Here is a 12,382-nt window from a genome sequence, read left to right on the forward strand (position 1 = left end):
GGGTCAGTTGTTCATAATTCATTAATCTGAATAAAGAAAATGCAGTATTTCAGTCTGTGAAAAGCGACCAAGCTGTTTCATCCATGAGAACAGCCTCCAGTAGTGCATGAAGTGTCTCACATTAACACTGTCTCTAAATCCAGGTATTTGTCCTGCGACCATCACCTTACACCCTGGGCACATATAGGAAGTCAGGGGAACGTTGGTACATGCAGGAGACACCATTGTGCCTCAGCATTGGACATCTTCTCTCCTACTCCATGTCAGATTCCAACTCAACTGACTTCACAAACCCCTCCACCTTCATCCTGCTGGGCATTCCTGGCCTGGAAGAAGCCCATGTCTGGATCTCCATTCCCTTCTGCACCATGTATGCCATAGCCATCTTGGGGAACTTCACCATCCTGTTCATCATAAAGATGGAGCTGAGACTCCATGGGCCCATGTACTATTTCCTCTGCATGCTCGCTTTCACCGACCTGGTCCTGTCTACATCCATTCTGCCCAAAATGTTGAGCATCTTCTGGTTCAATTCCAGGGAGATAATTTCAGTGCCTGCCTCACTCAGATGTACTTCATTCTCAGCTTCTTTTTGATAGGGTCTGGAATCCTCGTGGCCACGGCTTTTGATCTCTATGTGGCCATCTGCTATCCCCTGAGACATTCAACCACCCTGACAAACCCTGTGGGGGCCAAAATTGGCCTGGCCATGGTGCTGCGTGACATCATGCTCATACTGCCCTATCCCTTCCTGGCGAGGAGGTGGCCATATTGTAGAACTAACATCATTCCAAATACCTACTGTGAGCACATAGCTGTGGTGAAGCTGGCCTGCACCGACATCAGCGTCAGTAGTTACTACAGCCTCTCTGTGGCATTCTTGGTGATTGGTATGCATGTGTTTTTTATTGCCATATCCTACACCTAGATCCTCAGGGTCATCTTCAGCCTCCCAACAAAGGACACCCGCCTCAAGACTTTTGGGACCTGAGGCTCCCACCTCTGTGTCATCTTAGCCTTTTACATCCCACATCTCTTTGCCGCCCTCACGCAATGGTTTGGGCACAATGTGGCCCTACATTTGCGTGTTCTCATGGCCAACATGTACCTGCTGGTGCCCCCCATGCTAAACCCCATCATCTATGGGGCGAAGACCCAGGACATCCAGGATAGGCTGCTCCAGCTCTTTACTCATTAAGGGACCTAAAATTTTCTCCTGGTGCTCTGGTTCTCAGACCGCACTCTATGCAGAGCTGGCTGCTGACACGGTGCTCGGGCCTCTTCCCTGAATCACTGACTGGCCAGTCAAAGAGACATTAAACCTTTCCCTGACCTTACTGTGCTGTTTCAGCATGACAAACTGGGGAATCTGTCTATGTACAACTCATAGAGTTGCCACCTTTCTAATTGCCTCTAATTGCTTCTAAAGACCCAGGAAAGTGGGGAGGGCTGGGGAGGAGTGGGATGGGGAGTCCCGTGGACTAGATTTGGGTCAGGACTAGACCAAGAACCAGTGAAAGTTGCTTCAGGACTCCTGTTCCCATCTGGGTCACCCCCAGCACTATCCCCGTAGCATCTAATGAACACAGACAGCTCCATTGTAAGGTGACCATGTGCCGCAGTATCCTCCAGGAGGCTCATCATGTCCCCATGGTGCTGGGTGCTGGACGGACAGCACCTGCCCCAAATCCCAATAATGAGAAGACACAAGGGGCTGAGATGGGGTGCTGTGGGCTGGGAAAGCCTGAGCTGTTGGGGTAGCTCCGTCTGACAATCGATTAGCATCCTGCAGGGGGCAGTCATGGTTGGGATGAGTGCATGGTGGGGAAGGGGCCAGAGCCCCCCATCGGGAGGTGTGTCAGGCATGAGAGAAATCTGTACAGCAGTCCGGAGACTGCCTGGCTCTCATCCAGGGTCCGTCACTGCTGGGCTGAAGCTCACACTGTGTCCTGGAGGTCTGTGGCCCCGTAATGCAATTGGCCCAGCACCGTCAGGAAGCTGAGAGCGGTGACCATCACTGTGGCTGCAGCCCCTGAGAACTGGAGAGAGACAGCCAGCAAAGTGAAAGGCTGGGGCGAGCAGGGGGATTGCAGCACCGATGGCAAGGCTAGAGCCGGCAGCATTCCCCTGAGTGCTCAGCACCGGCTGGGACCCATGGGTGCCACTTGGCAGCACAATAAAATGGAGGGTGCAGAGAAGAGCTGAAAAGTGGAGCATGGAGCAGGAACATCTGATGCACAAGGGAAGGGTTAAAAGGAGTCTGTTCAGCCAATCACTCAGACAAACAAGTTTGTTTACATTTGCAGAAGATAATGCTGCCTGATTCTTGTTTACAATGTCACCTGAAAGTAAGAATAAGCATTCACATGGCACTGTTCTAACGAGTGACGCAAGATATTTACATGCCAGATGCGCTTAACACTCACATGCCTCTTCATGCTTCAGCCATCATTTCAGAGGACATGCTTCCATTCTCATGAGGCTCATTAAAAACATAACACGTTAATTAAATTTGTTTAGTTCCAAGTGTTTAGTTACTGGTTTTCCTTTCCCCGCAGTGTCCCCTTCAGTAGGGATCTGAGTCTAAGGCCATCTTTGGGGTCTTGGTATGCCAGTTATAAGAGGAATTTGCATCGTGGCTAACGCTCTGTGGCTCTGCTGCCCAACCCCAGGGTTTGCCCATGGAAATAATCCACCCCCGCCCCCACCTTGGACTTTCCTTGTGATCCCTACTCCCAGCACTGGGATTTTCCCCTCCCCTTTTCCTATAGGGTTGTGATCTGTGCTCTCTGGGCTAAGAGGTGTGTCTTCTCCCAGCAGCTCATTCACAGCTGGTTTCTGTGTCTTCCCAACCCAGGGAATTTCCTCCTCCCCTCTGTCAGCTGGGTCATTAGCATTTCCATAGACAACCATTGATTCAGTTGGAGCTACATCCTGTCTTAAAGAGACAGAGTTAGTTTTCACAAGCACGTCAGGAACAAAGTCCTGAAAAATTGTGACCTGGATTGGAATACCCTGAGTCACCCCTCTCTCTACCCAGAGAGGTCAGTTGTGTGACTACTCCCCTCCAGCAGGTGAGTTACACAGTTCCCTTTCGAAGCCTAAGCCACAGGCTGGGTGCCTGGGAGCACAAATGCTGAATCGTCCATTCTGTCCTGCGCATCCTCCCCCATGTGATCAGTGAGGAGACATTCCTGTACTCCCACTATTCCTCCCCCAGTTTCCTCCTCTGGGCCCCCCTCTAGGACACATACCCCTATGCTCTCTAGAGTGGGAACTATCCCCTGATCAGCCGTGAAGGGCTCACAGCTAACAGCCTGGACAGTTGTCTCAGTGGCAGGCTCTCCACCCCCCCTCCCTTCCTGAGTTGGTGTTATAGAATTATAGAACTGGAAGGGACCTCGAGAGGTCATCTAGTCCAGTCCCCTGCACTCAAGGCAGGACTAAGTATTATCTAGAGACCATCCCTGACAGGTGTTTGTCCAACCTGCTCTTAAAAATCCCCAATGATTGAGATTCCATGACCTCCCGAGGCAATTTATTCCAGTGCTTAACCACTCTTACCATTAGGAAGTTTTTCCTAATGTCCAACCTAAACCTCCATTGCTGCAAATTCAGCCCATTGTTTCTTGTCCTATCCTCAGAGGTTAAGAAGAACAAATTTTCTCTCTCCTCCTTGTAACAACCTTTTATGTACTTGAAAACTGTTATCATGTCCACTCTCAGTCTTCTCTTCTCCAGACTAAACAAACCCAATTTTTCCAATTTTCCCTCACTGGTCATGTTTCTAGACCTTGAAAAATTTTGTTTGCTCTTCTCTGGACTTTCTCCAATTTGTTCACATCTTTCCTGAGATATGTTGCCCAGAACTGAGCATAATGCTCAAGTTGAGGCCTAATCAGTGTGGAGTAGAGCAGAAGAATTACTTCTTGTGTCTTGCTTACAACACTCCTACTAATACATTGCAGAATGATGTTTGCTTTTTTTGCAAAAGCGTTACACTGTTGACTCATATTTAGCTTGTGGTCCATAATGACCCCCAGATCCCTTTCTGCAGTACTCCTTCCTAGGCAGTCATTTCCCATTTTGTATGTGTGCAACTGATTGTTCCTTCCCAAGTGGAGTACTTTGCATTTGTCCTTATTGAATTTCATTCTATTTACTTCAGACCATTTCTCCAGTTGTCCAGATTCTTTTGAATTTTAATCCTATCCTCCAAAGCACTTGCTACCCCTCCCAGCTTGGTATCATCTGCAAACTTTATAAGTGTACTCTCTATGCCATTATCTAAATCATTGATGAAGATATTGAACAGAACCAGACCCAGAACTGATCCCCGAGGGACCCCACTCGTTATGCCCTTCCAGCATGACTGTGAACCACTGTTAACTACTCTCTGGGAATGATTTTCCAACCAGTTATGCACCCACCTAAGAGTAGCTCCATCTAGGTTGTACTTCCCTGGTTTATTTATGAGAAGGTCATGCGAGACAGTATCAAAAACCTTACTAAAGTCAAGATTTACCACATCTACTGCTTTCCCCCATCCACAAGGCTTGTTACTCTGTCAAAGAAAGCTATCAGGTTGGTTTGACACGATTTGTTCTTGACAAATCCATGCTGTTACTTATCACCTTATTATCTTCTAGATGTTTGCAAATTGATTGGTTAATTATTTGCTCCATTATCTTTCCAGGTAGAGAAATTAAACTGACTGGTCTGTAATTCCCTGGGTTGTCCTTATTTCCCTTTTTATAGATGGGCACTATATTTGCCCTTTTCCAGTCTTCTGGAATCTCTCCTGTCTTCCATGACTTTTCAAAGATAATTGCTAATGGCTCAGATATCTCCTCAGTCAGTTCCTTGAGTATTCTAGGATGCATTTCATCAGGCCCTGGTGATTTGAAGAAATCTAACTTGTCTAAGTAATTTTTGACTTGTTCTTTCCCTATTTTAGACTCTGATCTTACTTCATTTTCACTGGCATTCACTATGTTAGATGTTCACTCGCCACCAACGTTCATGGTGAAAATGGAAACAAATAAGACATTAAGCACCTCTGCCATTTCCACATTTTCTGTTATTGCCTTTCCCCCATCATCGAGTAACGGGCCTACTCTGTCCTTGGTCTTCCTCTTGCTTCTAAAGTATTTGTAAAAAATTTTTTGGTTTCCTTTTATGTCCCTAGCTAGTTTGATCTCGTTTAGTGCCTTGCCTTTTCTAATTTTGTCTCTACACACTTGTGATATTTGTTTATATTCATCTTTCGTAATTTGACAGAGTTTCCACTTTTTGTAGGACTCTTTTTTTGAGTTTTAGATCATTGAATGTCTCCTGGTTAAGCCAGGGTAGTCTCTTGCCATACTTCCTATCTTTCCTACACAGTGGGATAGTGTTGCCTCCTGCTCTAGTGCTAAAGGAACCCACACCCACCTCCTCAGTGCTTTCTGTGATTCTATCACCCTTCTCTGGGCTCCCCCTGGGACTATAAAAGAATACTTGGGCCCTGATCCTGTCATCTCAAATCTGCTTAAGCTTCATCAGGGAAACTCAAGTCACAAGACTGAGGTCTCCAGTTCCATTCTGGATCACCCTGATATTGGACATTCGACTGCAACCTAAGGATCAATTCTGAAAACTCTTTGCTACTCTAAAGCTCACCATCTGTCATAAATATAAAGGGAAGGGTAAACCCCTTTGAAATCCCTCCTGGCCAGGGGAAAGCTCCTCTCACCTGTAAAGGGTTAAGAAGCTAAAGGTAACCTCGCTGGCACCTGACCAAAATGACCAATGAGGAGACAAGATACTTTCAAAAGCTGGGAGGAGGGAGAGAAACAAAGGGTCTGTGTCTGTCTGTATGCTGGGTCTTGGCCGGGGATAGACCAGGAATGGAGTCTTAGAACTTTTAGTAAGTAATCTAGCTAGGTATGTGTTAGATTATGATTTCTTTAAATGGCTGAGAAAAGAATTGTGCTGAATAGAATAACTATTTCTGTCTGTGTATCTTTTTTGTAACTTAAGGTTTTGCCTGGAGGGGTTCTCTATGTTTTTGAATCTAATTACCCTGTAAGATATCTACCCATCCTGATTTTACAGGGGGGATTTCTTTATTTCTATTTACTTCTATTTTTTATTAAAAGTCTTCTTGTAAAAAACTAAATGCTTTTTCATTGTTCTCAGATCCAAGGGTTTGGGTCTGTGGTCACCTATGCAAATTGGTGAGGCTTTTTATCCAACATTTCCCAGGAAAGGGGGGGTGCAAGTGTTGGGAGGATTGTTCATTGTTCTTAAGATCCAAGGGTCTGGGTCTGTAGTCACCTAGGCAAATTGGTGAGGCTTTTTACCAAACCTTGTCCAGGAAGTGGGGTGCAGGGTTTTGGGAAGTATTTTGGGGGGAAAGACGCGTCCAAACAGCTCTTCCCCAGTAACCAGTATTAGTTTGGTGGTGGTAGCGGCCAGTCCAAGGACAAAGGGTGGAATATTTTGTACCTTGGGGAAGTTTTGACCTAAGCTGGTAAAGATAAGCTTAGGAGGTTTTTCATGCAGGTCCCCACATCTGTACCCTAGAGTTCAGAGTGGGGGAGGAACCTTGACACCATCATTACCATGAAACTGACTTAAGAATTCTATTCATGTCTCTATGTATAATGATATCTGGTTACTGCAGTGCAGAAGGTAGCATTGCATCATTAACCGGGGCGACCTCCTACCCTCAGGCAAGCTCCTTGTCAGGCTGCAGCAGCTCCCGTCCCAGCTTCGGAGCTGTGTGGGGGTTGGGTGGGAGGTGGAGAGCGTGACAGGATGTGCCCCCAGCGTGAAGCCTGGTAGCTGTTGGGACTGCTGTGCCCCCAAACCATTCAGCTGGGTTGGCCTCTCCCCTTGCTCTGCTGGTGACACACAGCCAGCCCCTCAGGTGGCGCCACACACCCAACTAAGTGATCTGAGGGCTTTACCTAAGCCACTCATGGACCAACAATGGAGGCACGAGCTACTTTCCTAGCTCCCCAGCCTTGCACCCCTGATGGAGCTTAAATCCAGAATTAGACTGTCTTGAACTGCACAGCAATGTGTACAGCATAAACTCATTAAATAATCCACTCTCCCCTTGATGGAGGGAAGATATTCAACACCCTTTCTTAACAGAGCTAAGATTTCCAAACACTTCACTCAAAAACATACTGCTCAAGATAAAACATTATTCAGGTTTATTAACTACAGAAGGATAGATGTTAAGTGATTATAAGTGATAAAGAGATCAAAGCAGGTTACCTAGGAAATCAAACAATCTTGCAATCTAAGATTTCTACAAACTAGATAGGATTTGAATCGGCAATATCTCACCCTGACTGATGATACAAGCAGGCTTACAGATTCTTGAGGCACAGGCTGCATCTGCTTTGCAGCTTGGGTTCCCCTCCCCTATTCAAAGTCCTCTGCCTTTCAGAGCTTCTTGAAGGCTTTGAGTTGTGCAAGAAAGAATACAAGAGATGATGTCACTCCCCATCTTTTACAGTTTCTTCCAGCTTGCTGGAAGGTCTATGCATGTGATATGGGGGATCCACCCCATTCATCAAACATTCTCCATTGTCTCTGTGCTCCCTCCAAAGAGGCTTCCTTGTACAGAGTTCCTGTGCTAGTGGGTTCTTCCCTCGGTGGGTGTTGACGACAGCAATTAATGCTGTCTGGCTTCACCATTGACATACCTGACAGGCTGGTTTTGGGTGTTTCGAGCCTCATCACACTTTAGTAACACACACATAGCACGATTTCATAACTTCACACACAATGATCGCACATACAACCCAAGGAGATATCAATGTTTAGCAGATCAAGACTTTTAGAATAATAGCTCACAGGGAATATTTTGTACAAAACGTACCATAATTACATCACCATGGTCAATATGGGGTGCTTCGGAGTGCAGAGTATCACAGGGATGATCCAGAGAGTGAAAGGGGGAGGAGAAGAGAGGAGAGAGTTGCAGACGGGGCCTTGAGGGGAAGACGTAGAGCAGGGGTGGGGAATCAGGCTTCCAGTTACCAGGAATGAGAAAGGCAGAACCCCTGTGAGTTGCACATAGACAGATTAGCCAATTTATCATTCTGACACAGCACAGTAAGGTCAGGAAGGGATTTTATGTCTCTATGACTGGCCAGTCAGTGATTCAGGGAAGAGGGCCCAGCACCATGTCACCAGCCAGCTCTGCATGGAGCGCGGTCTGAGAGCCAGAGCACCAGGAGAAAGCTTTAGGTCCTTTATGAGTAAAGATCTGGAGCAGCCTATCCCAGATCTCTTGGGTCCTCACCCCATAGATGATGGGGTTTAACATGGGGGGCACCAGGAGACACACATTGTCCATGAGAACATGGAAATACAGGGCCATATTGTGTCCAAACCGTTGCGTGATGGTGGAGAAGATATGTGGGGTATAAGAGGCTAAGATGACACAGAGGTGGGAGCTGCAGGTCCCAAAAGTCTTGAGGCGGGTGTCCTTTGTTGGGAGGCTGAAGATGGCCCTGAGGATCTGGGTATAGGACACAGCAATACAAAACACATCCACGCCGGTCACCAAGAATGCCACAGAGAGGCTGTAGTAACTACTGATGCGGATGTCGGTGCAGGCCAGCTTCACTACAGCGATGTGCTTGCAGTATGTGTAGGGAATGATGTTGGTTCTGCAATATGGCCACTTACTCGCCAGGAAGGGATAGGGAAATATGAACATGACACCACGCAGCACCATGGCCAGGCCAATTTTGGCCACCACAGGGTTTGTCAGAGTGGTGGAATGTCTCAGGGGATCACAGATGGCCACGTAGCGATCAAAAGCCATGGCCACAAGGATCCCAGACTGCATCACAGAGAAGCTGAGAATGAAGTACATCTGGGTGAGGCAGGCACTGAAATGGATCTCCCTGGAATTGAACCAGAAGATGCTCAGCATTTTGGGTAGGACGGATGTAGACTGGACCAGGTCGGTGACGACCAGCATGCAGAGGAAATAGTACATGGGCCGATGGAGGCTTGGCTCCCTCTTCACGATGAAAAGGATGGTGAAGTTCCCCAAGATGACTATGGCGTACATGGCACAGAAGGGGATGGAGATCCAGACATGGGCTGCCTCCAGGCCAGGAATGCCCAGCAGGATGAAGGTGGATGGGTTTGTGAAATTGGTTGAGTTGGAATCTGACATGGTGTAGGGGAGAAGGTGTCCAACACTGAGCCAGAACGGTGTTTCCTGCATAGACCGTACGTTCCCCCGACTTCCTGTATGGCCCTGGGGCTAGCGTGATGGTCGCAGGACAAATACCTGGATGGAGAGAAAATGTTAATATTAGACACTACATGCACAACTGGAAGCTCTTCTCATGGATGAAGCCGATTGGTCGCTCTTCACACACTGAAAAATGTCATTTTCATTATTCAGATAAATGAATTATGAACAACTGACCCTACTAATGTCAATTCCATATTTTATGGTGCTCCTTTCATCAATTATTCCCACACATCGTGGTGTGGGAAACTTTAATAGGCATCAGCGGGAAACACAAGTGGATACTGGTTTCCCTCATTGCGCCTTAGGCCTTATCTACACTGCCAAGTTTTTTTTGCCAAAAAGGCAGCATTTGGTGAAGAAATAGTGGAGGTGTAAAACTACAAAGCCACTTTTGACTACACAACTCCTCAGTTTCAGTGATTTAATAAAGGGATGTTTATGAGACTTGTAAGGCCTTTTACTCAAAATTTTGTCACTGAAGTGCCAGTGTAGACACGTGCTTGATTTCATTGCTGTAATTGGCCTCCTGAAGGCATCCCACAATGCCCATCCTAACCATTCTGGTCAGGAGATTCAACTCTGCTGCCCTGCATCCAGGTAAATACTTTCCACTCCTCCTCCTTTAAAGGCCTAGGAATTTTGAAATTCCCCTTCCTGTTTGCTCAGCATGGAGTGTTCACATCATATCTTCCCAGGTGGCCATGACGGCTCTATGCAGCAAATGGTCTCCAGCTTGGACCACTAAGGAGCTGCTGGATCTGCTCAGTATTTGGAGAGAGGAGGCTGTGCAGTCCCAGCTGAGCACCAGCTGTAGGAATTTCAGTACCTTGGGGAAGATTTCTTGCAGCTTGCGGGAAAAGGGCTATGATCGGGAGAAGCTGAAGTGCAGAGCAAAGGTGAAGGAGCTGAGGCACGAGTACCGGCAGGCAAGGGAGGCAAACAGTCACTCCTGTGCTGTGCCCCAGACCTGCCATTTTATCAGGAGTTGGACGCTATCCTTGGCAGCGACCCAACTTCCACCACCAAGAGCTGACGGAAATGGACCTAACCCAGAGGAGGAGGTCATCGATGAAGAGATGGAGGCATTAGAAGATGTGGAGCCCATGCTGGGGTTGCCCAGTGCTATGTCCAGTCAGGAGCTGTTCTCCGCTCTGGAGGAGTCCAGCCAGTCTCGTCAGTCACAATCAGGTGAGCCAGAAGCAGGAGAAGAGACCCCTGGTAAGTGGTTTTGTTTTGTGAAGTGCAGAGGTGGGTTGAAGGCAGAGAAATGTACCAGGCTGGCTGTGTTTGAGTGTGCTGGGCATTTCCCCAAGCAGCTAGGCAGAATGGCAGAACAGGGTGTTGATGCACACTGAGAATTTCACTGGAATCCTCCAGAGAGATCTCTAGGAAACCTTCCAGCAATGTGGATATTTGTAGCGGGGTTCTACAGGGAGCAGTTCTAGGCCAGATGCGATTCAATATTTTCATCAATGATCTGGAAGCAAATAGAAAATTGCTGCAAGTAAAATTTGCGGACTACCCAAAGATTGGCAGAGTGGTTACAATGAGGAGACCAGGGCAGGCATACCGATTGATCTGGAGCATTTGTTGAGTTGGGCCCAGGCAAACAAAATGTTTTAGTACAGTCAAATACAAAGCGACCTTTTGGAACAGGGAATGCAGGCCCGACCCCCAGACTAGGGCACTGTATTATCGAACGCAGGGACCCTGAAAAGGATTTAGGGGTGATTGTGGACAACTAATTCATTGTGAGCTCCCGGTGTGATGCTCTGGCTAAAATGGCTAATGCGATCCTTGGATGTATGATCAGGGGAGTGATGAGTTGGATCACGGGAAGGATTTTACCTCTGTACATGGCATTGATGAAACTGACTGTGCGAAGTTCTGGGGTCCCCATTTCAAAAAGGATTTTGAAAAATTGGAGTGGGTGCAAAAAAAAAATGATTGGAGACTGGAGAAGATGCCTGACAGAGAAAGATTTAAAGAGCTTCATCTATTTATCTCATCAAAAAGACAATCAAACAGAGACTTCCCTGGGGAGAAAACAGTGGGTGCTAATGGGCTCTGTAATTTAGTTTAGAAAGGCAGAGGAAGACCCAATGGCTGGAAGCTGAAACCAGACAAATTTCAACTGGAAATAAAGTCCAAATGATTAGCACTCGGGGTGATTAACCGTTGGGACAAACTGCAAAGGGAAGTGGTGGATTCTCCAACTCCCCATGTCTGGAGATCCAGACTCGATACTTTTCTGGAAGATCTGCTTGAGGGCTTGTCTACACTTAAAACACTACAGCAGCACTGCAAAGCACCGAAGTGTAGACACTACTTACATGGATGACAGGGGTTCTCCCATCAGCACAGGTAATTCACCTCCCCAAGAGATGGTAGCAAGGTCAATGGAAGAATTGTTCCATCGACCTCATGCTGTTTACATCAGGGTTAGGTTGATATAGCGACATGTCTCAGGGGTGTGGATTCTTTTGCTATTGCAAAAAAAGCAAATGCAATTTTGGGTTGCATTAACAGAGGCATAGTTATGGTAGGTGCCAAGTTATGGTAGGTGAAAGTACCTGTCAAGGTTCCTTCCCCACTCTGAACTCTAGGGTACAGATGTGGGGACCTGCATGAAAACCTCCCAAGCTTACCTTTACCAGCTTAGTTTGTACCTTGGGGAATTTTTAACCTATTTTATCTTTTGCCCTTGGACTTCCGCTGCCACCACCAAACGTCTAACCGGTTTTATTTTATTAGGAAAGAGCCAGTTTGGAAACGTCTTTCCCCCCAAAATCCTCACCAAAACCTTGCACCCCCCTTCCTGGGGAAGGTTTGATAAAAATCCTCACCAATTTGCATAGGTGACCACAGACCCAAACCCTTGGATCTTAGAACAATGAAAAAAGCATTCAGCTCTTGAAAAGAAACATTTTAATAGAAGAAACAGTAAAAAGAATCACCTCTGTAAAATCAGGATGGTAAATACCTTACAGGGTAATTAGATTCAAAACGTAGAGAATCCCTCTAGGCAAAAACTTAAGTTACAAAAAACACAAAGACAGGAATATTCATTCTATTCAGCACAGAATATTTTCTCAGCCATTTAAA

At 46.7% G+C, this 12,382-nt stretch overlaps 1 protein-coding gene and 1 pseudogene across 1 annotated transcript; one reads left to right on the forward strand and one right to left on the reverse strand.

Moving 5' to 3' along the window:
- Nucleotides 1-209: 209 nt before the first annotated feature.
- LOC144279826 (olfactory receptor 52R1-like) lies at nucleotides 210-1,198 on the forward strand (annotated as a pseudogene).
- A 6,966-nt stretch (nucleotides 1,199-8,164) lies between these two features.
- Nucleotides 8,165-9,244, reverse strand: LOC144259709 (olfactory receptor 52R1-like). Its single transcript, XM_077808007.1, has one exon. The coding sequence runs from the start codon at nucleotides 9,242-9,244 to the stop codon at nucleotides 8,165-8,167; it is 1,080 nt and encodes a 359-aa protein (XP_077664133.1).
- Nucleotides 9,245-12,382: the final 3,138 nt, after the last annotated feature.

The sequence above is a fragment of the Eretmochelys imbricata genome, chromosome 1 (assembly GCF_965152235.1).
Source record: "Eretmochelys imbricata isolate rEreImb1 chromosome 1, rEreImb1.hap1, whole genome shotgun sequence".
NCBI lineage: Eukaryota > Metazoa > Chordata > Testudines > Cheloniidae > Eretmochelys > Eretmochelys imbricata.